Source organism: Gigantopelta aegis, chromosome 10, assembly GCF_016097555.1.
Source record: "Gigantopelta aegis isolate Gae_Host chromosome 10, Gae_host_genome, whole genome shotgun sequence".
NCBI lineage: Eukaryota > Metazoa > Mollusca > Gastropoda > Neomphalida > Peltospiridae > Gigantopelta > Gigantopelta aegis.
In genome coordinates this window covers 58,294,682-58,321,187 of record NC_054708.1, presented here as the reverse complement: position 1 = coordinate 58,321,187, position 26,506 = coordinate 58,294,682, and the positions used below count along the sequence as shown (strand labels likewise).

Below are 26,506 nucleotides of genomic sequence, written 5' to 3'. Positions count from 1 at the left end.
AACAATCACGAGGTTTTGACATCATTTTACCTTAAATACTAACACAAGGTCGCGAGCCGGCCAGTCTGGTATGCGGGCTGGCCAGGTATATACAACAAACGTCCGAAAGGTGTGCACATGTGAATGAAACAACTCTCTCGTCTCAACAGGTGAGATAAACTTTACTACTTTCATTTTATTTAGTCAAGCTTCCGTGAGTATCAAGTGAGGTTTTTTTCCCGGTATTGTTGTTGATACCTGTGGGATATGCAGGATAAATGTAGCGTATCTGTAGCGTGAACTGCGTGAATAGTTTAACGTACAGCAGATTAAAACATTATTAAATGTATAATTAAATACAGCGGAGATTTTAAGATTGTGTGACAGAAGAGGACCAAACTTTTAGTTTACGGAGAACTTAACGATCTTTGGAACTGCATGTTATGCATTACAAGACCAGATTTCGCAATAATTGTCAGCTCTTATGAAAGGTATTTTTTGTTAAAAAATATTTTGTGTAGGTGACATTTGTTTAACATTTCACATATTCCAGAGGTTATCGATATGTTGGTGCATAACTGAATTATAGCGAATTTACGTTGCCGTAATTGGGGGAGGGGGAATAACTTCCTTCGTTTTTACCTTTCAACACAGATTGTAGTACAGGTTTTAATACCATCTGATATAAGCTCCATACATCGACTCAAGGAGGAATGATAGGTGTAAGGAAATGCTTGGGTCTTTGAAGCTGTATGTGTATTATAAGCATAAATATGACCATAATGGGCGGGACGCAGCCCAGTGGTGAAGCGCTCGCCTGATGCGCAGTCGGTTTAGGATCGATCCCCGTCGGTGGGCCCATTGGACTATTTCTCGTTCCAGACAGTTAATACACCACCACTGAATAATCAAAGGCCGTGTTATCCTATCTGTACGGTGGTGCTTTTAAAAAGATCCCTTGCTACTAATTGAAAACTATAGCGGGTTTCCTCTCTAAGACTATACGTCAAAATTACTAAATGTTTCACATCCAATAGCCAGGGTTTATGCAAGAGGGTAAAACGGGTAAAATGGCAACCCCATGATTTTATATTGTGTGCTCACCCACATTGAAGGGTGTTTGGAGCGAAAGGCAAATACAAAAGATGGTGAGGGGGGAGGGGAATGTGAGTACACCAGTGAAACAAGGTACTATAAATTTTGTGCTGTCAACTAACTGAAAGGTGTGTTTCGGATTATCTACTAGGTCCAAATGGGCCTCCACTGAGTAGTTTGAAACGCGTATTAGTGTTATACAAATGTCTTTCTGGCGACAAACGACTATAGGGGAATATTTAATGACACGAAAAAAACAGTAATAGTTTTTTGTAGTAATAAAATGCGTGCTCGCCTCATGTGTTTGTGTCGCAGGATCGAACCACCTCAGTGGATCAATTCACCGTATTGGTGTTGTTTTTTCTCGTTCCATACAGAGCACCACAACTGAACAAATGAATGAATGAATGTTTAACGACACCCCAGCACGAAAAATACATCGGCTATTGGGTGTCAAACTATGGTAATGCAAATAAATAAAGTGATGATCAACATCAATATAAAAATTCAAGACCCAAACAAAAACAGTGTAAAGAACTGTGCAAAAACACAAATATCACAGAATTTTACGGATACTGAATTTTACTCAAAACTTCAATTCTGTGCTGTATTGGCCATTCTCAAAGAGAATGTTACACCCCTGCACCATGGTGAGGTTACAGCACACGCATGGGCGCAACTGAACAAAGACCGTGGTATGTGCTTTCCTGTCTGTGGGAAAGTACATATAAAAGATCCCTTGTTGCTAATGGAAAAATATAGCTGATTCCCTATGATGACTACGTGTCAGAATTACCAAATGTTTGACATCCAATAGCCGTGATTAATTAATCAATGTGCTCTAGTGGTGTCGTTAAATAAAACAAACATTTAATAAAATGCAAACTTGTGCCGTGGCGGATCCAGAAAATCCATTGGGGGGAAGGGGGGGGGGGGGCAGTGACATGAGGCGAAATGCCAATGGAACTTTGGAGGAGGTTTGGACGGGATCGTAAAAAAATGAAAAATAATATATAATAAAATTATAACTGTCGCAGAATTTAGGGGTGGGGGGGGGGGGGGGGGCGCGCCTCTGATGTGTATATTTATGTTCACGGAAACCAGGTTAAGAAACCAACTGAGTCTGAGCGGGATGTAAGACGCTAGTTATGATCTTTACGTACGCCTATCTAAGTTTTACCTTTGACTTTATGTCCCGGAAATAATGTAGTCAAATACTAATGTGCCTTCCGCATGTCCGCGTATTAAAAAGTTAAACTTTATTTTGTTTAACGACACCACTAGAGCACATTGATATATTAATCATCGGCTATTGGGTGTCAAACATTTGGTAATTTTAACATATAGTCTAAGAAAGGAAACCTGCTACATTTTACTGTTAGTAGCAAGGGATCTTTTATATGCACTACGGGATGATCCCATAGACAGGATAGCACATACCACGGCCTTTGAAATAACCCAATAGGCTCACCGACGGGAATCGATCCCAAACCACCCGCGTAATAAGCCATTTTCTTTTTATCGCTTTCTTTCTTTCTTTCTTTCTTTCTGGTTTTTTTTTTTTTTTTTTTTTTTTTTTTTTTTGTAAAGGGAATTGTCGTAAAGTGTATAGACGCAAAAACATTTTAATTATATATATGTTTGACATTCTAATGTAGACACAATGACGTTTACTTAGGCTACCAGATAAGTTGATTGACTATACTCGTGTTTCTGTTTCTTCAGTAGCACTGACACTCCCCCCGTTAACTCTCGTTTTAGGTAAAACGTGCCCAAGTGGATTACTGTAAATTACTGAATACAAAACGTATGTCAAAATGACCCACCAGGGCCCATTTTACAACACACCTGCCTTTGTTTGTTGTTGTTGTTTTGTTGTTGTTGTTGTTTGGTGTGAGTTTTCTTTTTTTTTTTTTCTTTTCTTTTTTTTTTTTTTTTTTGTATTCTCCTCCATTCATTGGGGGTCAAATGCTGGTGAATACCGGTCATATGTTTACACAAATTTGGCATCTATTTCACGCAGAAAATTACATCATTAAGGAGATGAGCATCTTAAGGACAGAAGACGATGCGGTATGTGTATGTAGGAAGCTCAGGTCTATTTTGTTTGCACTATGCGTGGAAGGTGCGGAAGATGTGCGATAGTGCTTTCCACCAATACTACGTCTTTTAATTTAATAGACGTTTTTTGTTGCATTCTAGGCCAGTTTGAAGCAGTGATTGGCGATAGTTCAAACAGGATTAATGAAACCATGCAGTGTTGTTGTTGTTGTTGTTGTTTTGGGGGGTGTTGGGTTTTTTGGTTTTTGGGGGGAGGGTGTTTGGTTTTGTTGGTGGGGGTTTTGTTGGATTTTTTTGGTTGTTGTTTGTTGTTTGTTTTTTGTTGTTTTTTGTAGTGTTTGTAGGTGTAGGCGTATTTTTATTTTTATTTTTTATTTTTAAAAAATGTATTGGTTTGTGTTGTTTTGTCTGTTAAATTAAACATCAGGCCAAACATAGTTCAGGCCGCTTCACACGGCCTTGTCCACGACGCCTAAACGAGAGGAGTGATCGAGCCAGGTTAGCGACACGATCGCTGATGCTCAATAACGAAAAGACATTCCGTACATGCCGCGTTCCCTGTCTCATGCAATTCGGGGAATGTTTTTTCATCTAAAGCTTACAATTCAAAATACGAATATTTTCCGTAAATGCTTCTTCTCGACTTTCGTAAAATTCGGGATGAATTTTTTTTGTTTTTTAAGTAAAGCTCGTAAAATTTTAAAAACGTCACGGAGGTTTCCGAACAGAAAAAAAACCCACCCGACAGTGACTCATGGGAGGAGTTATATTGTCAAAACATCCTTTTGGGATCTTTTATTTGCGCTTCCCACAGGCAGGAAAGCACAAACCATGGCCTTTGTTGAACCAGTTATGGATCACTGGTCGGTGCAAGTGGTTTACACCTACCCATTGAGCCTTGCGGAGCACTCACTTAGGGTTTGGAGTCGGTATCTGGATTAAAAATTCCATGCCTCGACTGGGATCCGAACCCAGTATCTACCAGCCTGTAGACCGATGGCCTAACCACGACGCCACCGAGGCCGGTTTAAAGGAACAGACCCTAGTTTTAACCCGTGAAAATCAACACTACGTTTGTTTAATCTACAAACCTGTAACACATTTGGATAAAGTTACAACTGAGTGAAACATGAGTCCGTGACTTTGAAATGGTGAAATACCCTCTAAAAATAGACTAAAACTCGACTCCATAACTGTTACTTCTCAGACGAACGTGCGTTTTTAAAAATATGAGAAATGTCTTGTGGTATTAAAAAACACCAGAATTACTAAAAACACTTCGAATGTACGGAAATTGATAGTCAAACCATAAAATCTAAGTAAAGTATCATTTCGGTTACCAAAAACGGATATAATAGTCAAAAATATGCCTTAGTGTTTAAACACTAGGTTATGTCCCTTTAAGATCAAGGCCTGGATTCACATTTTTAGGATAAGTCTATAAAAGAAATGTCAACATAATGTAATATGTAGATAACGACTATTGAAGGTCACGCGAATGCGTCAGTACAGGTCCGAACCCCGTCGATAGAAACTTTGTGTTTTTGATTATAACCTTGAGTTTGTATACTATAGTAACTAGCGCTGTAATTTGTAACGTATTGATATCGGTTTGAGTTAATTCACGACGATTTCGATTAACCGTATTCATTAATTCTGAATGAGTGATCAAAGCGGTCGGACGGAACATCAATACAACACTCACATGGCGCGCTAGCTGTTAAAAATAGATGAGTCACGTGACGGTCACCGGGTACCGACTTGTCTCGTACCCATAGCCTTCGCGCTACGTGGTCACGTTTGACCCGCTGTCCACCCCGGATTGATTTATTTTGATTTATAACCGACACATTTATTGATCTGTGGTCTCAGTGTTAAACAGTGTCAAGGAGGTCATAAAATTGAAAAGATTCGAAGTGAGGTGTTGTCACGATATTCTGTGTTATTCCTGGGTACCTCACCTGACAATGCTGAGTCAGAAATTATTTATAGCGCTATTTTTGTAATTGGCGCACGAACGTGTGGTACTCACTAATTACATACATGAAATATATATATATATATATATCTTCACATTTCATTGTTTAAAGGTATTTATTTAATCAATATCAAGTGGAAAACACAGTTATTGACATACCGGTACATCCAGCAGCATACACGTTTTTCCTCATCGTGCACCACAACTGGTATTTAATTGATTCATTCATTCATTCATTTATTCAATCCTCAAAATTCCTCACCACGCCACCCGTCATTCGTTCCTCAAAATTGATACAAAAATGGTCATGTAACTAGTAATATTTCGTGGTTGGCGTGTAAGCATTTTTTTTTTTTTAATCTACAAGCCAAAATAATTTAAGGGATTGTCCTAAGTTTCTTGCAATTGTTTAGATGTTGCCGAATAACAGAGATGTTTTACTTACTAAAATTGCATACTAAATACATTTATTTTCTGCATAAAATATCAGTGGTTGTATACGAAATGAGTTTCTGGTCGTCATAATGTTAGTACTAGGTCAAACGTGATTTTATTCACTAATATAAATAGTTTCGTACGTACGAAATTATTGTGAGACCAAATCCAGTTTGGGCTTCTTACAAACATTAGAACGACTAGAAACACATTGAATATACAGACACTGATATTCTAAACAAACTGTACTTAGTATGTAAGTTTAGTCGTTAAAATATTGTATTAGTCGGAAAGATCTTACAAGGGCAGAAAACACAAGAGAGTATCTTTAAGATAGGTAGAGCATTGTCATAATGGTAAAATATCCGACTACATGTACATCCCTCCTTCGTTCTCAACCTACAGGCGGATCCAAGAAATAACTGGAAAAGGGAACATGGACCAACTAGTTGAAAAGACATCCCAATGGGAATAAAATAAAAGAGGGAGAAAAGGAGGCACTTGAATCTTTTTTGCGTGCCCCCCCCCCCCCCCCCCCCGGATCCGCCTCTGCCCCGACTAACAATGTCAAGATTTTAATCCATCCGTTTGTCTAGAGACATCGGAAGGTATGAAACATTTCACGATTATAGTGAACACTGACATTAGTAATCGATTATTTCCTGTCATTCTAATCAGTTAATGGCAGATGGAACGCTGAGATCATTCCTACCCGTTTTCCATCTTAAACGATTAAACCTCGTAGGGAAGGGTGGAGGCAGCATGTAGCTCAGTGAAAGAATGGCCACTCGGGGACGATGGAGGGATCCCCTTCGGTGGATTCGGGATTTATTCCCGTTACAGCCCGTTTCCGAACATTTTATGACAATTTGTACTGTTCAGTCTATGGAAAACTACAATTATAAATGCCGCTGCTTTTCTTTTTCGAAGGAGCAGGCTATGCTGCGATGGCAGTGAGTCAGTCGCCCCCCCCCCCCCCCCTTTCTCTCTCTCTCTCTCTCTTCTCTCTCTCTCTCTCTCTCTCTCTCTCTCTCTCTCTCTCTCTCTCTATATATATATATATATATATATATATATATATATATATGTCTCATATCTCTGTCTGTTTCTCTGTCTCTGTCTCTCTCTCTCTCTCTCTCTCTCTCTCTCTCTCTCTCTCTCTCTCTCTCTCTCTCTCTCTCTCTCTCTCTCTCTTCCTGTTGTGTGCCTCTATCTCTGCGTCTCTCTCTCTCTCTCTCTCGCTCTCTCTCTCTCTATCTTTCGTTCTCTTTCCCTCCCTCCCTCCTCTCCCTCTCTCTCTCTCTCTCTCTCTCTCTCTCTCTCTCTTCTCTCTCTCTCTCTCTCTCTCTCTATCTCTTCCTGCTGTGTGCCTCTATCTCTGCGTCTCTCTCTCTCTCTCTCTCTCTCTCTCTCTCTCTCTCTCTCTCTATCTATCTTTCGTTCTCTTTCCCTCCTCTCTCTCTCTCTCTCTCTCTCTCTCTCTCTCTCTCTCTCTCTCTATCTCTTCCTCTCTCTCTCTCTTTCCCTCCCTCCTCTCTCTCTCTCTCTCTCTCTCTCTCTCTCTCTCTCTATCTCTCCTCTGCTGGTGTGTGCCTCTATCTCTGCGTCGTCTCTCTCTCTCTCTCTCTCTCCTCTCTCTCTCTCTCTCTCTCTTCTCTCTCTCTCTCTCTCTCTCTCTCTATATATATATATATATTTCGTTCTCTTTCCCTCCCTCTCCCTCTCTCCTCTCTCCTCTCTCTCCTCTCCTCTCTCTCTCTCTCTCTCCTCTCTCTCTCTCTCTCTCTCTTCTCTGCTGTGTGCCTCTATCTCTGCGTCTCTCTCTCTCTCTCTCTCTCTCTCTCTCTCTCTCTCTCTCTCTCTCTCTCTATCTCTATCTTGCGTGTTCTCGTTCTCCCTCCCTTTCTCCTCCCTCCTCTCTCTCTCTCTCTCTCTCTCTCTCTCTCTCTCTCTCTCTCTCTCTCTCTCTCTCTCTCTCTCTCTCTCTCTCTCTCTCTCTCTCTCTCTCTCTTCTTCGCTCTTTCTCTCTCTATTCCTATTTCTCTCTCTTTCCTTATCTCCCCTCCCTTCTCTGTCTGTGTCAGTATAGAACCTCAAACCTCCCCATTTATCGGTTAAATCTCATTTTATTTTGCAGCCGGTACTGGGTATGCAAAGCCACCAACTACCAGCCTTAAGGCTTTTTATAAGTAATTGCCTATGTGGTGTCATTGACTATATTAACACAAGTACGTCCTCGCGGAGTTCCTTTTAACAAGCGGTTTAATTCGTCGATAGCTTTAATCGATCGTATATAAGTAGAATAATAATGTTTTAATCGGTGTACCTGACTCGACTGCTGTATATTGAATCTATTTAACTGTAGCTAGGTTTTGTCAAGTGCTCGCAATATTGTCAAGTGCTTTGTATTTCATATCAAGCAAAGTATTAGTTGAGGCAATTTAATACATATCCGTGAACAATCTACGTGGACAAAGGTTTGAAGGTGTTTTTCATATCTTCAAATCCTTTTGAATAAAGGTAGCTGCGGTGACCCTCTCAAAAGTGTTGGCTAACTCCGATAGGTGGCGAAATCCAAGATGTCTGCCACAATGATCAAATCACGCGTTTTTCAGCTTCTGCTTCGTATGAAGATGGTTTTGATGCCCAGATATATGTTTGGAGGTCAAAGATTTCCATTGTATGCAGTAGAACAGTGTGGAATAATAAATGGAAATATTTCAGATGATAATCCATAATAGTTGCCAAAATTTACAATTTCTTTTAATTTGTATACAACTGATATTTAAACAAAGTCGCGTACACAGTTGCTAGGTTATTTCTATTTGCATTCTACCTGGTTTGGATACAAGAAAAATGTAATGAAACTTATCCAATAATACTGAACACATCTATAATGAAATAAGTCAGAATGTCACTGTCCTGCTCGGGCTCTGAATCAATTGGTGAATTGGACTAGCTTTCTTATTCTGCATCCTCTTGAAGATATTTCTCCTTCAAACCAAAGGTATTTACAACAAAATAATCTCATTAAAGAGACTGCTGCCATTATAACATGTTTTTGACCAACAGAGTATTTTTAACAAATAAAACGTCTTTAACTATCGCTATCTGTATATACAATGAGTTTCTTGTTATCCTAATGTTTGTAGGTAGCCCACACTATACTTTACCTCTAATAATTTCGTACGTACCAAGAACACTAATTAAATTAGGAAGTAAAATGAAAACTGGAGTTACTACAAACATTAGGACGACCCGAAACACGTTGAATTCAATATCCAGAAACTGATATTATGAATAATAACGGTATTAAAGATATAACTTCAGTTGTTAAAACGCTGGGGGGGGGGGGGGGGGGGGGGGGGGTAATTAAGAAATATATTAGAATGGTTGTAAACTCAAGATAGTCCATGTAATATATTCACAAGTAATGCACTGAAGGAAAATAAAAGTTTTAAATTGTGTTATGGAAGCTGTAATCAGTCTTTCTGCCCAAAAGATTTTTTTTGGTGTTTTTTTTTTGGTATGGCATTATGGAACTGAATCCAACCACAGTCAACAGTGGCTATTGGGGCCTCCCTAGAAAGAAAATGGGTTAAGTTTAGGTTTAGGGTTAAGAAAATGGGTTAAGTTTAGGTTTAGGGTTAAGAAAATGGGTTAAGTTTAGGTTTAGGGTTAAGAAAATGGGTTAAGTTTAGGTTTAGGGTTAAGAAAATCATACAGTAATGATAGGAGTCCTTAATTTTGTCAAAAGATTAACTTTAAAAAATAAAATGTGCAAAACAATTTGGATATGGCACCATACCCATATTACCCTCTGTCAGAAACCCTGGTAACCTATATAGCGATTATTAATCTACCATTAACTTATTCAATACACGATCTCTGCACAGAATTGATTCCAAACGGAGGTATGACAGAGTCGTAAAGGTTTGCAGCCATGACTCGCTGCCGCGTGCTTTGTCTATAGAGGAGAACTGATCACGATGTATAGTTCCAACGTCATCTGTAGAACTGTAGAACTGTCACTCTACTCTGTATGCCAATACAGGCGCCAAAATAATTGCATATGTTATCTAACGCTATTCTAGTGTGTACAGTTGAATTCTTTCACCCCCAAAACATATATTTAAACATCGAAATCATCTTCATATGACAAGCAGAAGCTAAAAAAACCCATGTGTTTTGATCATTTTGGTGGCCATCTTGGATTTCGCCACCTGGTGGAATAATCCCACACTTTTGAGAGGGTCACCCCTACTACTTTTATTCAGAAGGCTTTGAAGATATGAAAAACACCTTCAAACCTTTGTCCCCGTAAATTGGTCTCGGAACTGTATTATTTTGGTTATTTGAATATGAAAAGGTGTAAAAACTGAAATATGTTGCCGCGATCCTGTATATTTTCTTTAGCTGTCTTTGAGTTTGATATTAATATTACAAAACACGTGTATGTCGTCTTGTTGTTGTTGTTGTTGTTGTTGTTGTTGTTTGGGTGGATTGGTGGGGTTTTTTTTCGAAGAGTTTTGTTTGGTGTGGGGTTTTTGTGTTTTTTGTTTTGTTTTGTGTGGTTTTTTGTGTGGTTTTTGTTGTTGTTTTTTGTTTTGTTTTGTTATTTTTTTGTTTGTTTGTTGTTGTTTGGTGTGTTTTTTGGGGGTTGGGGGGGGGGGGGGAAGTAACAGGTAAGCTTATTAGAACCAAAGTACTCCTTTTCCCTCTGCTATATTTCCCCGTAAGTACCTTTTATATTTGTCAAATGTACCCTTTTTACATCTCAGAGAAACTATGCGTGTGGGTTATTTGAAGGTGAAAGATGTAATAACTGAGGTATGCCTGTCCATCCTCCCCCTCACTGTATTATTTCAACAGGTGCCTTTTATAGTGTGGTTTTTGTGCCTCGTTTATTATATTACTAAAACTATATGTTTGGTTTATTATGTTTGGTATAGAAAAACAAAACATTTTTGTCAAATGCTTGTTTTGTCATTTTAACCAATTTTGTTTGATTTATTTGATTAAGGAAGCTTATAGTAATAATGATTTTTTTTTTTTTTTTGGGAGGGGGGGCTCATCTTCAACCTTTGTTAAAGCAAATATCTTGGATCTCAAATACTCTCATTTCACTGGCGTAGCCCACAAAAACCCACCCCCACCCACCACCCACCCATCACACGTTTCTTTTTCTCAGCACCTTTTTATTATTCTCGATGCCCCATGACACGACTCGCATACACTAGAGTATGGTTGGTCACTCCCCCTGGTGTAAAATCCTGTTTGTGCCCGTGTTCGATCTACATCGAAGAGAGAATGGGTCGGAATCGTTAATGAAACGCAGCCAGATTGTACAAATAATTGTACAGTTGATGATTGTGTTGATTTCCCGCAGTTCGTTATAGAGCGGGTCTAATGAAGTGTTTGACTTAGCCTTATTACCATTGCTTGTATCAACATGTCTTTATATATGATGGGCTGGGACGTAGCCCAGTGGTAAAGCGCTCGCCTGATGTGCGGTCGATCTAGGATCGATCCCCGTTAGTGGGTCCATTGGGCTATTTCTCGTTCCAGCCAGTACACCACGACTGCTGTGTAAAAGGTCGTGGTATGTGCTATCCTGTCTGTGGGATGGTGCGTATAAAAGATCCCTTGCTACTATTGAAAAAAATGAAGTGGGTTTCCTCTCTGAGACTGTTTGTTATAATTACTAAATGTTTGACATCCAATAGCCGATGATTAATAAATCCATGTGTTCCAGCGGTGTCGTTAAACAAAATAAACTTGAACTTTAACCTTTATATAATCTGTATACGTTACGAGTGGGCCAATTGTAGCAGCCGTTACAAGCATACGGCTTCTTCTTATTTATATTGTCTTCAAGCCTATTCATCTATTACATTGAACTACTGAAAAAGACAAACGCCAACCACAGTTTTAAAGGGACATACCCTAGTTTTTATACACTAAGGCATATGTTTTACTATTAGAGCCTTTTTTCATAACTGAAATCATACTTTACTTAGATTTTGTTGTTTAGATTATCCATTTCCGTACATTTGAAATGTTTTTTTCTCATCCTGGTGTTTTTAATGACACAAAATGCATTTTTCATATTTTTAAAAACGCACGTGCGTCTGAGAAGTAACAGTTATGGAGTCGAGTTTTAGTCTATTTTTAGAGGGTATTTCACCATGTCAAAGTCACAGACTCATGTTTCACTCAGTTGTAACTTTATCCAAATGGTTGTCTCAGGTGCATAGATTAACTAAACTTAGTGTTAATTTTCACGGGTTGAAACTAAGGTCCGTCCGTCCCATTAATAAACTCGTATTTTTTGTTTTCTTATCGACAGATATCGTCAATTATTATACCTCACGTGCATCTCGCAAGTAACATCGTAATGTTTAACTCTAGTCAGTTTATAAATTGTAACTGAAGAAGAGATGCTATATTATATAAAAATTAAGAAAATAGTTAGTTTTTTCCCAAGACATTTGACAACAAGATTGAGGAATCGAAGTTCAGAAATACATTTTTAAAATCTTCTGCGTGCCATACAAGTAATTTGTTATAGGTAAATTGCGCAGTGACACAAACCCACATTGTCTAAAGGTGATTGGTTTTAAATAATATATTAGGCCGCGCGCTCAGATATATAGGTAGGGGCACGTAGGCCAGTTGTAAAGCGCTCGCTTGATGCGCAGTCGGTTTGGGATCAATCTACGTCGGTAGGCACACTGGGCTATTTCTCGTTCCAGACTGCACCACGACTGGAATGTCAAAGGTCGTGGTATGTGTTATACTGTCTGCGGGATGATTAATATAAAATAGCTTTTGCTACTATTGGAAATGTTTTTTAGCGGGTTTTCTCTCTAAGACTATATGGTTAATAAACCAATGTGCTCTAGTGATGCCGTTAAACAAAACAAACTTTAACTTTTATATAAGTTGTAAGCAGGGGTGGGCCATTCCTAGCAGTCGTTATAAGCATACAGCTTGTGACGGAACATGCTCTGAATTTTGTTTTCGCCTGTGGCGATATTAATTGTTTTAGAGGGCCGTGTGCAGTTCCAATATGCACTTAAGCCCAGGTGGGCACTTTGTTACGTAATACCTCTGCGCGACTGTGGTCGTGCTCTTTCCAATACACACCCAGACCAGGTGCGGAGGCCATGTGGCCAGTAGTTACGTAATACCTCCGCGAGTGCGGTTTTTACGACCGTGATTTTGGCGACTAGGCGTCATGAAGTCTGACCATCTAAGAAATATATTGCGGCTTGGTCGCTGTGGAAATATCACTTGATAGGGGGAGGACCGCGTTGTACCCCCAGGCGATATTCGGTTTTAATGATAAATAGCTAAGCTTTTAGAGATATGAGGGAGAAACAAAAGGAAGGCTCCAGGGGATCGTTGTCCATCCGAACTGGTAATTATATATTTTCTGCTCTGTTGTATAACCTTGATGTGATTGATGTGACTTTAAATATTTTAATACTGTATTATACCAATATTATTTAGACGGTGCTGCCGGTAATCTGACGCAGTAAACTGTAGGCTCACTGTTCTAATATATATAAAGCTTAACCAGTCATCCTAGAGGACCTAGGTAAACTGTAGGTTATTGTCTTTATTGTGATAGGTACCAGTATTAATTCTGTATTACAAGGTTACTGAATGAGTAGTTAAGGGTTAATTAAAAATTAACCAGTTAGAAATAGAGTTGTTTAGATTATCCATTTCCGTGCATTCGAAATGTTTTTTTCTCATCCTGGTGTTTTTAATGACACAAAATGCATTTTTCATATTTTTAAAAACGCACGTGCGTCTGAGAAGTAACAGTTATGGAGTCGAGTTTTAGTCTATTTTTAGAGGGTATTTCACCATGTCAAAGTCACAGACTCATGTTTCACTCAGTTGTAACTTTATCCAAATGGTTGTCTCAGGTGCATAGATTAACTAAACTTAGTGTTAATTTTCACGGGTTGAAACTAAGGTCCGTCCGTCCCATTAATAAACTCGTATTTTTTGTTTTCTTATCGACAGATATCGTCAATTATTATACCTCACGTGCATCTCGCAAGTAACATCGTAATGTTTAACTCTAGTCAGTTTATAAATTGTAACTGAAGAAGAGATGCTATATTATATAAAAATTAAGAAAATAGTTTGTTTTTTCCCAAGACATTTGACAACAAGATTGAGGAATCGAAGTTCAGAAATACATTTTTAAAATCTTCTGCGTGCCATACAAGTAATTTGTTATAGGTAAATTGCACAGTGACACAAACCCACATTGTCTAAAGGTGATTGGTTTTAAATAATATATTAGGCCGCGCGCTCAGATATATAGGTAGGGGCACGTAGCCCAGTTGTAAAGCGCTCGCTTGATGCGCAGTCGGTTTGGGATCAATCTACGTCGGTAGGCACACTGGGCTATTTCTCGTTCCAGACTGCACCACGACTGGAATGTCAAAGGTCGTGGTATGTATTATACTGTCTGCGGGATGATTAATATAAAATAGCTTTTGCTACTATTGGAAATGTTTTTTAGCGGGTTTTCTCTCTAAGACTATATGGTTAATAAACCAATGTGCTCTAGTGATGCCGTTAAACAAAACAAACTTTAACTTTTATATAAGTTGTAAGCAGGGGTGGGCCATTCCTAGCAGTCGTTATAAGCATACAGCTTGTGACGGAACATGCTCTGAATTTTGTTTTAGAGGGCCGTGTGCAGTTCCAATATGCACTTAAGCCCAGGTGGGCACTTTGTTACGTAATACCTCTGCGCGACTGTGGTCGTGCTCTTTCCAATACACACCCAGACCAGATGCGGAGGCCATGTGGCCAGTAGTTACGTAATACCTCCGCGAGTGCGGTTTTTACGACCGTGATTTTGGCGACTAGGCGTCATCAAGTCTGACCATCTAAGAAATATATTGCGGCTTGGTCGCTGTGGAAATATCACTTGATAGGGGGAGGACCGCGTTGTACCCCCAGGCGATATTCGGTTTTAATGATAAATAGCTAGGCTTTTAGAGATATGAGGGAGAAACAAAAGGAAGGCTCCAGGGGATCGTTGTCCATCCTGACTGGTAATTATATATTTTCTGCTCTGTTGTATAACCTTGATGTGATTGATGTGACTTTAAATATTTTAATACTGTATTATACCAATATTCTTTAGACGGTGCTGCCGGTCATCTGACGCAGTAAACTGTAGGCTCACTGTTCTATATATATAAAGCTTAACCAGTCATCCTAGAGGACCTAGGTAAACTGTAGGTTATTGTCTTTATTGTGATAGGTACCAGTATTAATTCTGTATTACAAGGTTACTGAATGAGTAGTTAAGGGTTAATTAAAAATTAACCAGTTAGGAATAGAGTTGTAATTTCTTTATTAATTAAGTTCCCCTGGAAGCGTTTCTCAATTATCACACGTGTGGGTGTTGTGTCACGGTGCAGTGATTAGAATATTGTGTAAACTAGACACCTAGAGATTAACTAATTAAGTGATCAGTTCTGGGTTGTTATTATTTGTTGTTGTTAATTAACTACTGCGGCAGTACATTTGTCAGCGTTGTATCAATACAGATTCCAAAGTGTATTGTGTTTTTGTTGTGTTTTCTAGTGAACTAAACGTGCTATATTACTTATACTTTATATATAAGATCTTATCTCTGATCATACCTAGACGAGCCACGCGGGTATAACTGCCCGATACAGAGAGATCTAATAGATATACAGTTAGGAGAGATATTTGGATAATCGTGTTTCATTCAGTTACGGGTATTATAGTATCCCCGTGACACAGCTTCTTTTTGATTATGTCTGAAATTCCATTCAAGCCTTCACATCTATTTCTTTTAACTACTGAAAAATTGTTGGGGTTTTTTGGGGGAGGGTTTTTTTTCAGGGGTGAGGGGGGTCTTTTCAACGGATATCCTCACTTACTATATCTTATTTGCATCTAACAAGTAACATCATAATTTTTAACAATACTGACGAAGCAATTTCAGAAATACATTTTTTTAAATCTTCTGCGTGCCATACAGGTAATTGCGCAGTAACTCAAACCCACACTGTCCAAAGGTGATTGTTTTGTTGTAAATAATATATTAGTATTAGGCCGCACGCTCTAATATAGGTTGAAGGACTTGGAAGTAGGATACCTGTTCGTCACTTAGTGTATCCTACAATCTCGTGTCCTTTTTGTCATTTCTGGTTATTTAAGTGGGGGCGTGGCGGAAGTGAAAGGTATTGTAATGTGACTTTGATAATGTCATTTTAGGAATATTTAAATTTAGTTATTTGAAAAAGGGTAATGACACATATACATGTATCTGTATTCATTTAGTAGATAGCCTTTAAACACACACGCACATTCAGTAAGAGAGAGAGAGAGAGAGAGAGAGAGAGAGAGAGAGAGAGAGAGAGAGAGAGAGAGAGAGAGAGAGAGAGAGAGAGAGAGAGAGAGAGAGAGAGAGAGAGAGAGAGAGAGCGAGAGAGGAGAGGGAGAGAGAGAGAGAGAGAGAGAGAGAGAGAGAGAGAGAGAGAGAGAGAGAGAGAGAGAGAGAGAGAGAGAGAGAGACAGAGAGACAGAGACAGAGACAGAGAGAGACAGAGACAGAGACAGAGAGAGAGAGAGAGAGAGAGAGAGAGAGACGCATACATTCATACATACAGAGAAAAATTGTAAATTATTTCCCCTGTCCCTCCCCAAGAAAAAAGAAAAATTATTTTTGTATGTAGGCCTTAATATAAAGTGCTGTGCCAGACCATACACTAAAATTTCAAATTCCACAATTAAATGCTTTCTTAATTCATTGCAATAATACTTTACACCGATATGTAAATCAATAATTACGAAAATGCCCCATAAAAGTATTAAAATATCACTCCCGTAGAACACTGCCGGAAACGACCGAGTAAAAGTCTCGGTAAAAACATTTGCCTGTAAATAGCCGTGACGTCACGAAGGGAACGCGCTTCATAGAAACCTACCACGAGATGACTTCCAGCGCAAGCGAAAGTTGGACCGACAGCGACTGCCAAGCTTGATCGTGCGATTCTTCTTTCGATGATGAATAGTGTAGTAATGACGACTGGACTAATATTTGTGCAACACAACAAATAATACCGTATCAGTTTGAACCTGGAACATCTTCCGACAAACCACCGGCCTGACAGATGACGATGAAAATGGTCGTGGAGACAGCTTACCACTAATTTACAACTTTTATTCTTGTTTTGTTCTTTAGCTTTTCGTGTGAATTATTTTGCTATACTGTATGTTCTAATACTTGTGATGTAGTAGAAAAGACGATAAATAACTCTTGAATTCTACGAGTCAAGTGAACCCGATATCGGTAATTTTAAGAAATAAACAAAAACGACTTTTAGTCCGTCCCATCCCTCTATGAAGCTTTTTTTTTGTGTGAATAATTTTTTTTTTGTGTGAATAATTTCAGTTTAGTTTGATAAATTATTTTAATTTTAAAAAAAAAGAAAGACTTTTAGTCCGTCCCATCCATCTAAAGTGTTTTTTGGTTAAAATAACAAAACAATACTATTTTTTTGTGTGCAGTTGTGAAAACAGTCTGCTCAGAAATAAATAACTTATAGCACATTCCATAGTATGAAAAAAGGTTTTCTCTGTGGGAGGTAGGCCTATAGTAAAATTAATTTAATGTATTTATAGTCTGTTTTACAGGGAACGCCTTTTTTCATACTATGGAATTTACATGTCATTTATTTCTGAGCCGATTGTTTTCTAAGATGCATACAAAATTAGCTCTTTTTTTTCTTTTTTTTACAAAAAAAACCTACATGTTTGTAGGATGGGACGGACTAGGCTATAGATACTTACTTGTCTGTACGTTATTGTTTTAATGTTCTTGAACTGTAAAGAAAAATCTCACAAATTAACGAGATGCAAACGACAACAAATCGGATCTCGATGATTGCACGAACCGTGCATGAGAAAACAAACTGACCGGAGTTGAAAGCATAACGCAATTTGGAACATTGACGATATGCACCCCAAGGTCGTTTCAGTGTGGATGGCGTCGGCTTGTTGTCATTTGTTTTGTGTCGCAGAAAAAATGTTGGTACGGCATCTTTTTTTAAAAGCCATAACACATGGTATTCCCATATCTCGATTAAGCCGACAAGCCAGTTCGGACGAATCGAAACTAAAGTGTCTGCTATCGCAACGGTAACCGGCATTTTCTTCCTGTCCAGTATTTCCACCTTTTTTAATCAAATTCACACACAGCTTTCTCACAGCAACATTACTAGGAAATGCGTGAAGACTAAATTTATCGGCTTTTGTATTGCTACAGCCGCCAACAACACGCCGTTTAACCATAATAAAGACAAAAGAAGCAATGAACAATGGCGCTGACTATCGAAAGGAGTTCCCTTCGTGACGTCACGGATCAAATCTTACAGAAATTCCCGAAACGAATTCAGCTGGTTCTGTTTTTCAGGGGAATATTTTTAAATGGAAAATATACCGGTATATAAATTTTTTACATTTTTTTTTTTTTAATTTTCTAATCATATTAAATAATATCTTGATTGATATAGCTCAATACATCATACATCTGGCACAGCACTAAAATACACAAACACGTGGATAATGAGGTGACATTTGTTTTATTGTTGTCGTCTTCGGGGGGGGGGGGGGGGGGGGGGGTCTTTTGTTTTGGTTTTTACTTGTATGTTTGAGATTTGTTTTCTTTGTTTTTCTTTTGCCTGGGTTTTTGTAAAAATACTCATTGTCACCTGAACCTAAACTATGGTTATTAAAAGTTGCATCGTCAGAAAGAGCCGTAAGGCTCTGCAGACTATGCAACATGTGGCTATAATGTGATGTAAGACACATGAGATGGTGACACAAATGCATATTGTTGGCGGGATGATATCGCTGTGTTTATTATATTATTAAAAAAACCGAACATGAATAGACTTGAACATCGCCACCAGGTGAAGGGCCGTTTATCATAGACTTGAACATCGCCACCAGGTGAAGGGCTGTTTATCATCGCGCTGTTAGAGTGAGTTGATGGTAAGTGAAACGAACACGATTGTGTGCTACACATCATACATACACACATACGCACGCACGTACACGTACGCGCTCGCGCTCGCACACGCACAGACACATTCATACACGGATAAACACACACACACACTATATATATATATAATATATATATATATATATATATATATATATATATATATATATATATATATATATAATATATATATACACACACACACACACAATTAAACAAATATACATTAAAACACATACACGCGCGCGCAAACGCACATATTCGCTCATGTTTTTTTTTTTAATACACTTAGCTTGATATAATACACATACAGTCACATACAGTCACCTAAGGCTATAAAAAATGAATTATTGAAACACGTGTCTGTTTTATGCCAATCATCGATTATAATGAAATAAAAAAGAGCGGTTGCGCTCTGCCGATTTAATAATCGATTATAAAAGCCCATAATCGATTATCGCGCAAACATTTAATAGTAATAGTTCCTACTGTTTAGGTAATAGAATTGTTTTCATGTGTACGTAAAGAAAATAGATACTGAATAGATACAATATGTAAAATTAGCGAACAGAACAATATATGCATAGTCCTAAAATGTGAAACCTAGTAATAGAAAGTTGATCGGTTGTTGCAAATTGATTATAACTGATTATCGATAATGAAGTACCCTTGACCATTCGAGTCACTTACAATAATTGTCACATTTATCATTGTCAAATACCTAAGTGGTCTGGTACATGATTATATATGTATGAGTATACATGCGTTAACAAATACAAATTCACCACATAAACAGACATTGACAAATACCTAAGTGATCTGGTACACGATTCTATATGTATGAGTATACATGCGTTAACAAATACAAATTCACCACATAAACACACATTGACAAATACCTAAGTGATCTGGTACACGATTCTATATGTATGAGTATACATGCGTTAACAAATACAAATTCACCACATAAACACACATTGACAAATACCTAAGTGATCTGGTACACGATTCTATATGTATGAGTATACATGCGTTAACAAATACAAATTCACCACATAAACACACATTGACAAATACCTAAGTGATCTGGTACACGATTCTATATGTATGAGTATACATGCGTTAACAAATACAAATTCACCACATAAACACACATTGACAAATACCTAAGTGATCTGGTACACGATTCTATATGTATGAGTATACATGCGTTAACAAATACAAATTCACCACATAAACACACATTGACAAATACCTAAGTGATCTGGTACACGATTCTATATGTATGAGTATACATGCGTTAACAAATACAAATTCACCACATAAACACACATTGACAAATACCTAAGTGATCTGGTACACGATTCTATATGTATGAGTATACATGCGTTAACAAATACAAATTCACCACATAAACACACATTGACAAATACCTAAGTGATCTGGTACACGATTCTATATGTATGAGTATACATGCGTTAACAAATACAAATTCACCACATAAACACACATTGACAAATACCTAAGTGATCTGGTACACGATTCTATATGTATGAGTATACATGCGTTAACAAATACAAATTCACCACATAAGCACACATTGACAAATACCTAAGTGGTCTGGTACACGATTCTATATGTATGAGTATACATGCGTTAACAAATACAAATTCACCACATAAACACACATTGACAAATACCTAAGTGATCTGGTACACGATTCTATATGTATGAGTATACATGCGTTAACAAATACAAATTCACCACATAAGCACACATTGACAAATACCTAAGTGGTCTGGTACATGATTCTATATGTATGAGTATACATGTGTTAACAAATACAAATTCACCACATAAACAGACATTGATAAAAAGCTTCACAACTGATACCAGAACAAGAATAGAAAGCGTAAATCCATGGAGAATACACAAATAACTTAGTCGGAAACAAAGCAAGAAAACAACGACATGCGTTGATTTTTCAGTTGTGTTTGCTAGCAGGTCAGGTCAGGTCAGGTCAGGTCAGGTCATATGACTTAACGTTCACATTCAAAGCAAGCTGTTGTAGCGCACGTCTGTCATGGGCACAGCTACTCTGTCCAGGACAGGAAACGGTTTGGGGTGGGTGGGAGGAGGGACCGCAAGTGCATGAGAGCACCAGCAGCCCGACCAGGGTCGCTAGCGAGCGGGGGGTTTGCTTGCCTTATATTTTCACACATGTACAAGGTTGACGTTTACATTCTTTAAAATAGTTTAATATTTAAATTATGTATATGGTCAATACATGCCATATAACAATCTTTGGGTATAGTTGTGATATTTGCAATATCTGCTTCGTCACTATTTGGGTCTATATTAAAATAGCATGAATGCATGAATGAATTATTGGCGAACGACAAAATGACGAATGTTTAACGACATCCCAGCACACAGGATAAATGACTACTGGGTGTCGAAGACAAGTACATATATATAATAATGAACAACCGAAAGTCGATACAATCATCCCCCTGCCCCCTCCCTTGATCCGCCTCTTCCCCATCACATAGGTGAAGAACAGCACTTGCAGGGGCTAAATTAGAAGATACTCGAGACTGACGTGAACATCATTAACTCGGCTAACATCACTCGTAGAAACATTCGGGTGGACAAGTATGGTAGGATACACACATCAAGACAGGTTGACCTTGCTAGCTTCGTTGATATTGATTAAACAACAGAACTAATAAGTCGGTCGAACAAATGACTATTCTGCTATAAGAGGTCTGACTGATATTAACTGGTACCAATGAACATCGTGTAGTGAATCACTATCATTTGGCATGACAGTGGTGGGCGTAACTAAAAGATGGTGATTCACATATAATTAATATACTGTTAAAGTTTGTTTTGGTTTAACGACACCACAACTATTGGAGTTGGATGTAAACATGTGCTATTTTTGACATATAGTCTTAGAGAGGAAACCCGCTACATTTTTCAATTAGTAGCAAGGGATATTTTATATGCACCATCCCACAGACAAAATAGCACATACTACGGCCTTTGATATACCAGTCGTGGTGCATTGAGTCCACCGACGGAAGTCGATCCTAGACCGACCGCGCATTAACCGAGCGCTTTATCACTGGGATACGTTCCGCCCCTTATAATTAAGATAGTCAGGCGGCTACATATGACCAAGCGGGACATCTTGTTGGACAAAGATTTTATTGTTGTATGTAAAAGTACAATAGAGTACTCCAACATTATGTTGCTATTGTGTACCTCCATTTTGAAGAAAGTGAAAATGCATTTATTAAAACCAGTTCGGCTCTTGTTCATATCATGAACTTCTCAGTTTCTGAACAGAATGCAGATGATGGTAATGGTAAAAACATAACATAAGTAGGTTTTATATTGCTTCTTTAATATTACTGCTGTGCATTGACGTAGCCATGGGGTCATGCTCCCCCAGTTTTCCTCTAGCCACCTTTTATGTTTGCCTGACGTCTCATAACACGTGTAAACAAACAGATTCATAGACAGTGTAGGTGCCCCATCTAACAATGTAGGTGTCCCATCCCACAATGTAAGTGCTCCATCCCACAATGTAGATGTCCTATCTCACAACGTAGTTGCCCCATCTCACAATGTAGGTGGAACTCTAAGTGTAAACGGCCTGGCTATGACAATGTTACTATTTAGCTGCTGTCGAATTGTTTGTGCGAATTGTTCGTGCCACGTGTTGGTGCTGTTGTCAAGGTCGTTATCTTGTACGTGCTCAGGCCATTAGTTGTGGACAGTGGGAATAATATGCGGTGTTGCCATGGTAAACTGCAAACATTATTTCGTGCAGCGTTTGTCGTGTGGGTGCCGGCAGTTCCGGTTCCGTAGCTGTATCGATTATTAATCGGTCATGAATTTCTGAACGTCCCACTGATTAAAGAAGACTTTAATAGTACGGCATGAATACCCAGTTGACAGAGAGCTATAGTTTGTTTTGTTTAATGACACCACTGCAGCACATTGATTAATTAATCATCGGCCACTTGATGTCGATCATTTGATACATTTGACATTTGCACTGGTAGTCTTAGAGGAAACCGCTACATATTTTTCATTAGCAACAATGGGTCGTTTATATGCACATTCCAACAGGTGGGACAGCATATGTCAGTCGTGGAACACTAATTGGGGAGGGCAAAATCCCAGTCAGAGAATGCGTCCGCCGAGGGAGTTCAAGCCTATAACCCAAACATCTCAGGCATGCGTTCTACCGAGCCGGCTAGATCCTGCCCCTTTGACTCGGATATACCGACAGTTCTTTTGACAAAAGAGCAGTCACCCGACCTATGATTTCTATGGGTGACTGATTCGCATTTTCTCTTTATTGAGTTATATTGTTTATTTCTGCAACGGACAGATGAATACAAACAATATGTGATGAACAACAAATAAACAGCTATTATTATCGTCGTCGTCGTCGTAGTAATAGTAGTAGAAGTAGTAGTACGCGTGTAATTATTGTTGTTATCATCATCATTGTTATCATCATCACTGTTGTTGGAGTTGTAATTGTTACTATTATTATAACGTTATTTATCTTAGCAGTAGAGCGTCCAAGATGATACTGGTTCCAGAATGGAGATGTTTTTGTGAACACCAGTGGGTTATTAACCTTCTAGATAATATGCTAGGACTGGTATATCAAAGACGTTGTGTTAGAGCTTGCCTGTGGGGGAAATGGAATGTAGAGGTTCCTTTTACTAAATCGCAAAACAGGCTATGTGGCGGCATAAGGTTTATTCTCTCATTATCTAGACAAAGTATGTCATGACAATAAGGTGAGCTTTAATAATGTCTTGTAGTCAAAGTCTGGAGACTTTTCATACAGTTATGAATCTGGGCCCCGTTCCACGAAGTGATCTTGGCACTAAGATCCACCTTAAAAGCATAACTACCTTATGTACTTACGGTGATCTTTGCGCTAAGATCGCTACGTGGAACGGGGCCCTGAACTTTAAAATTCTATTAGCCACGATCTGATAACTGCTGATTAAATTAAGTAGAGTCTAGAGGCTGGACTATAAAATTCTATAAGCCACGATCTGATAGCTGCTGAGTAAATTGAATAAAGTCTAGAGGCTGGACTATAAAATTATACAAGCCACGATCCTGATAGCTGTTGATTAAATCAAGTAAAGTCTAGAGGCTGGACTATAAAATTCTATAAGCCACGATCAAGATACCCGCTGATTACAACCAAATTGTCTTGAATCTGGACTTTCAAAATTCTATAAGCTGCTGATGAAACGATTGGAGTGTTAATAAGCAAAACAAAATTGTTTAAATGTTTTTGTTTTTTCTTTCCTTTCTTCAGATGTTTCTATCGTAGGTCTCTTTCAATGTGTTTCTACTTTATTTTTGCAGACAACAAGTTCAAGCCAGAACATTATGAAGACGACCAAGGAGACGTTTAAGTGGTTCTACAGATGTCTGAGTTTGGACGTGCGGACGATGACCCCGGACGAGGACTGGCAGTGGACGGAGGAGCCCCACACCGCGAGACGACAGGCCATCCTGAAGAAGCACCCGGAGATCAAGAAACTGATGGGTCCGGACTCGTTCATCGTGTACATCGTCGTGTTCGAAGTCCTCCTGCAGTTCATCCTCGCCTGGCTGGTGCGCGATGCTTCCTGGACCACCATTCTTGCTCTGGCCTACTGCGCGGGCGCCGTGCTCAACCACTCTCTTGGCAGTGCCATCCACGAGATCGGACACAATCTGGCGTTCGGACACAGCCACCCCATCGCCAATCGTGTGCTCAGTATCTGGTGCAACCTGCCGTTAGCAGCGCCCATAGCCATCTCGTACAGGATCTTCCACTCCGCCCATCATCGCTATCTGGGCGAGGAATACGCAGACGTGGACATTCCCACTCGGCTCGAGTGCTACCTCTTTAGGCGGCCAGTAACAAAGATGTTGTGGCTTTTCTTCCACCCGATTATCCACGGAATACGACCTTTCTACAAGAGCCCAAGACCTGTTACCGGGTGGGAGATAATCAATTTTGCTGCCCAGGTTGTCGCTGACATTTTAGTGGTGAAGCTTCTCGGCTTCAGGTCTCTTATTTATCTCTTTTCTGGAATGTATATAGGTCTGGGCTTCCATCCTTTAGCGGCCCACTTCATATCAGAACACTATCTGTTCAACGGCGGACAAGCTACGCACTCGTACTACGGTCCTCTGAATCCAATCCTTTTCAATGTAGGATATCACATTGAGCACCACGACTTCCCGTACATTTCGTACAACAAACTACCGCAGCTGAAGAAGATAGCTCCAGAATTCTACCAACAGCCATATCACACGTCATGGATCAAGGTCCTTTGGGATTTTATCTTTGATGAGAATATGGGACCTCATGCTCGAGGGGTAGGCTACCTAAAGGACGGTGTAGAGGAAAAGTTGAAGTCTTCGTAAGACAAAACAATTAACTGTCATTTATCGCCAATTATTTATTTCAACTTATATTATATGAGTGACGTGTACATTAATGGGTAGCAAAGTGTAACATAAATTTTAAAAAAGTGTACGTTTGTTGTAATGTTAACATTGTATATATCCATTCACCTGCAATAATAATTAATATATACACAATGTTTGTTGTATTTCAATAGTTTATTAGTTTGGTTTTGGTACTAGTCTTCCGGGAGTGATTTATCAAAGGTCGTGGTATGGACTGCTCTTTTAAATTCAACAATAATTGCATACTGTTCTGATCGAAATTTGACGGTGTGGTGGCAACGGGTTTCTTCTCCTATACTCTAGACCAAATATTAGACCGTGCGGTCCGACTGTTGCGTTTGCGGCTTGCGTTTTGGGCATATTCACCATATACGACTATTTCATTGCGGCTGGCCCCATGCGTTTTGGGCATATCCACCATATACGACTATTTCATTGCGGCTGGCCTCATGCGTTTTGGGCATATCCACCATATACGACTATTTCATTGCGGCTGGCCTCATGCGTTTTGGGCATATCCACCATATACGACTATTTCATTGCGGCTGGCCCCATGCGTTTTGGGCATATCCACCATATACGACTATTTCATTGCGGCTGGCCTCATGCGTTTTGGGCATATCCACCATATACGACTATTTCATTGCGGCTGGCCTCATGCGTTTTGGGCATATTCACCATATACGACTATTTCATTGCGGCTGGCCTCATGCGTTTTGGGCATATTCACCATATACGACTATTTCATTGCGGCTGGCCCCATGCGTTTTGGGCATATCCACCATATACGACTATTTCATTGCGGCTGGCCCCATGCGTTTTACAGATGCACACATCCAGTCTAGACGCTCTCACTGAAACTAATATATCAGGATTTTTATTTTTAGCCGGACCGCACGCACGAGCTGCATCCAGTCTATATGAGCCTTTAGACGCCTGATAAAACATTTGTGCATATAATATGCCATCCTTTACATAATAGAAAACTGAAACAATATATAAAAACCCGAATTTTTCTTAAACGTAGGTAAATGTATGTAGTTGCACGCGTTTAAGACCTAAACCGGCTTTGTAATTCGGTCTAAGTTCTCGTTTAAGTGGGAATAAATCCGCTTTCACATACACACGACATCCGACATGAGACAGCGGTGAAATCGTGAAGCATTTTATATTGGTGCACTTGAAAAACACTTTCACTAGCATGCGGCGGATATCATGTCGAATTGGGTTTATTTCTGCGAATACAAAAATTATTTGAAAGCCATGCGGCAAATCGATTTTGAGAAACACACCGCATATCGCATACCGCATTTATAAAAAAAACAGGTGTGTGAAGACTAAGTAAACGTTTACTTTTATTGATT

The 26,506-nt window shown here is 39.0% G+C and overlaps 1 protein-coding gene across 2 annotated transcripts; it reads left to right on the top strand.

Moving 5' to 3' along the window:
• LOC121384771 (sphingolipid delta(4)-desaturase/C4-monooxygenase DES2-like) lies at window positions 1–25,269 on the top strand. Of its 2 annotated transcripts, none has more exons than XM_041515344.1 (2): window positions 1–149; window positions 24,045–25,269. In XM_041515344.1, exon 2 carries the CDS (start codon window positions 24,069–24,071, stop codon window positions 25,095–25,097), a length of 1,029 nt encoding a protein of 342 aa, XP_041371278.1. In that variant the 5' UTR covers window positions 1–149; window positions 24,045–24,068; the 3' UTR covers window positions 25,098–25,269. The 2 variants fall into 2 exon arrangements, with proteins under 2 accessions (XP_041371278.1, XP_041371277.1); XM_041515343.1 differs by lacking the exon at window positions 1–149 and adding an exon at window positions 18,483–18,616.
• Window positions 25,270–26,506: the final 1,237 nt, after the last annotated feature.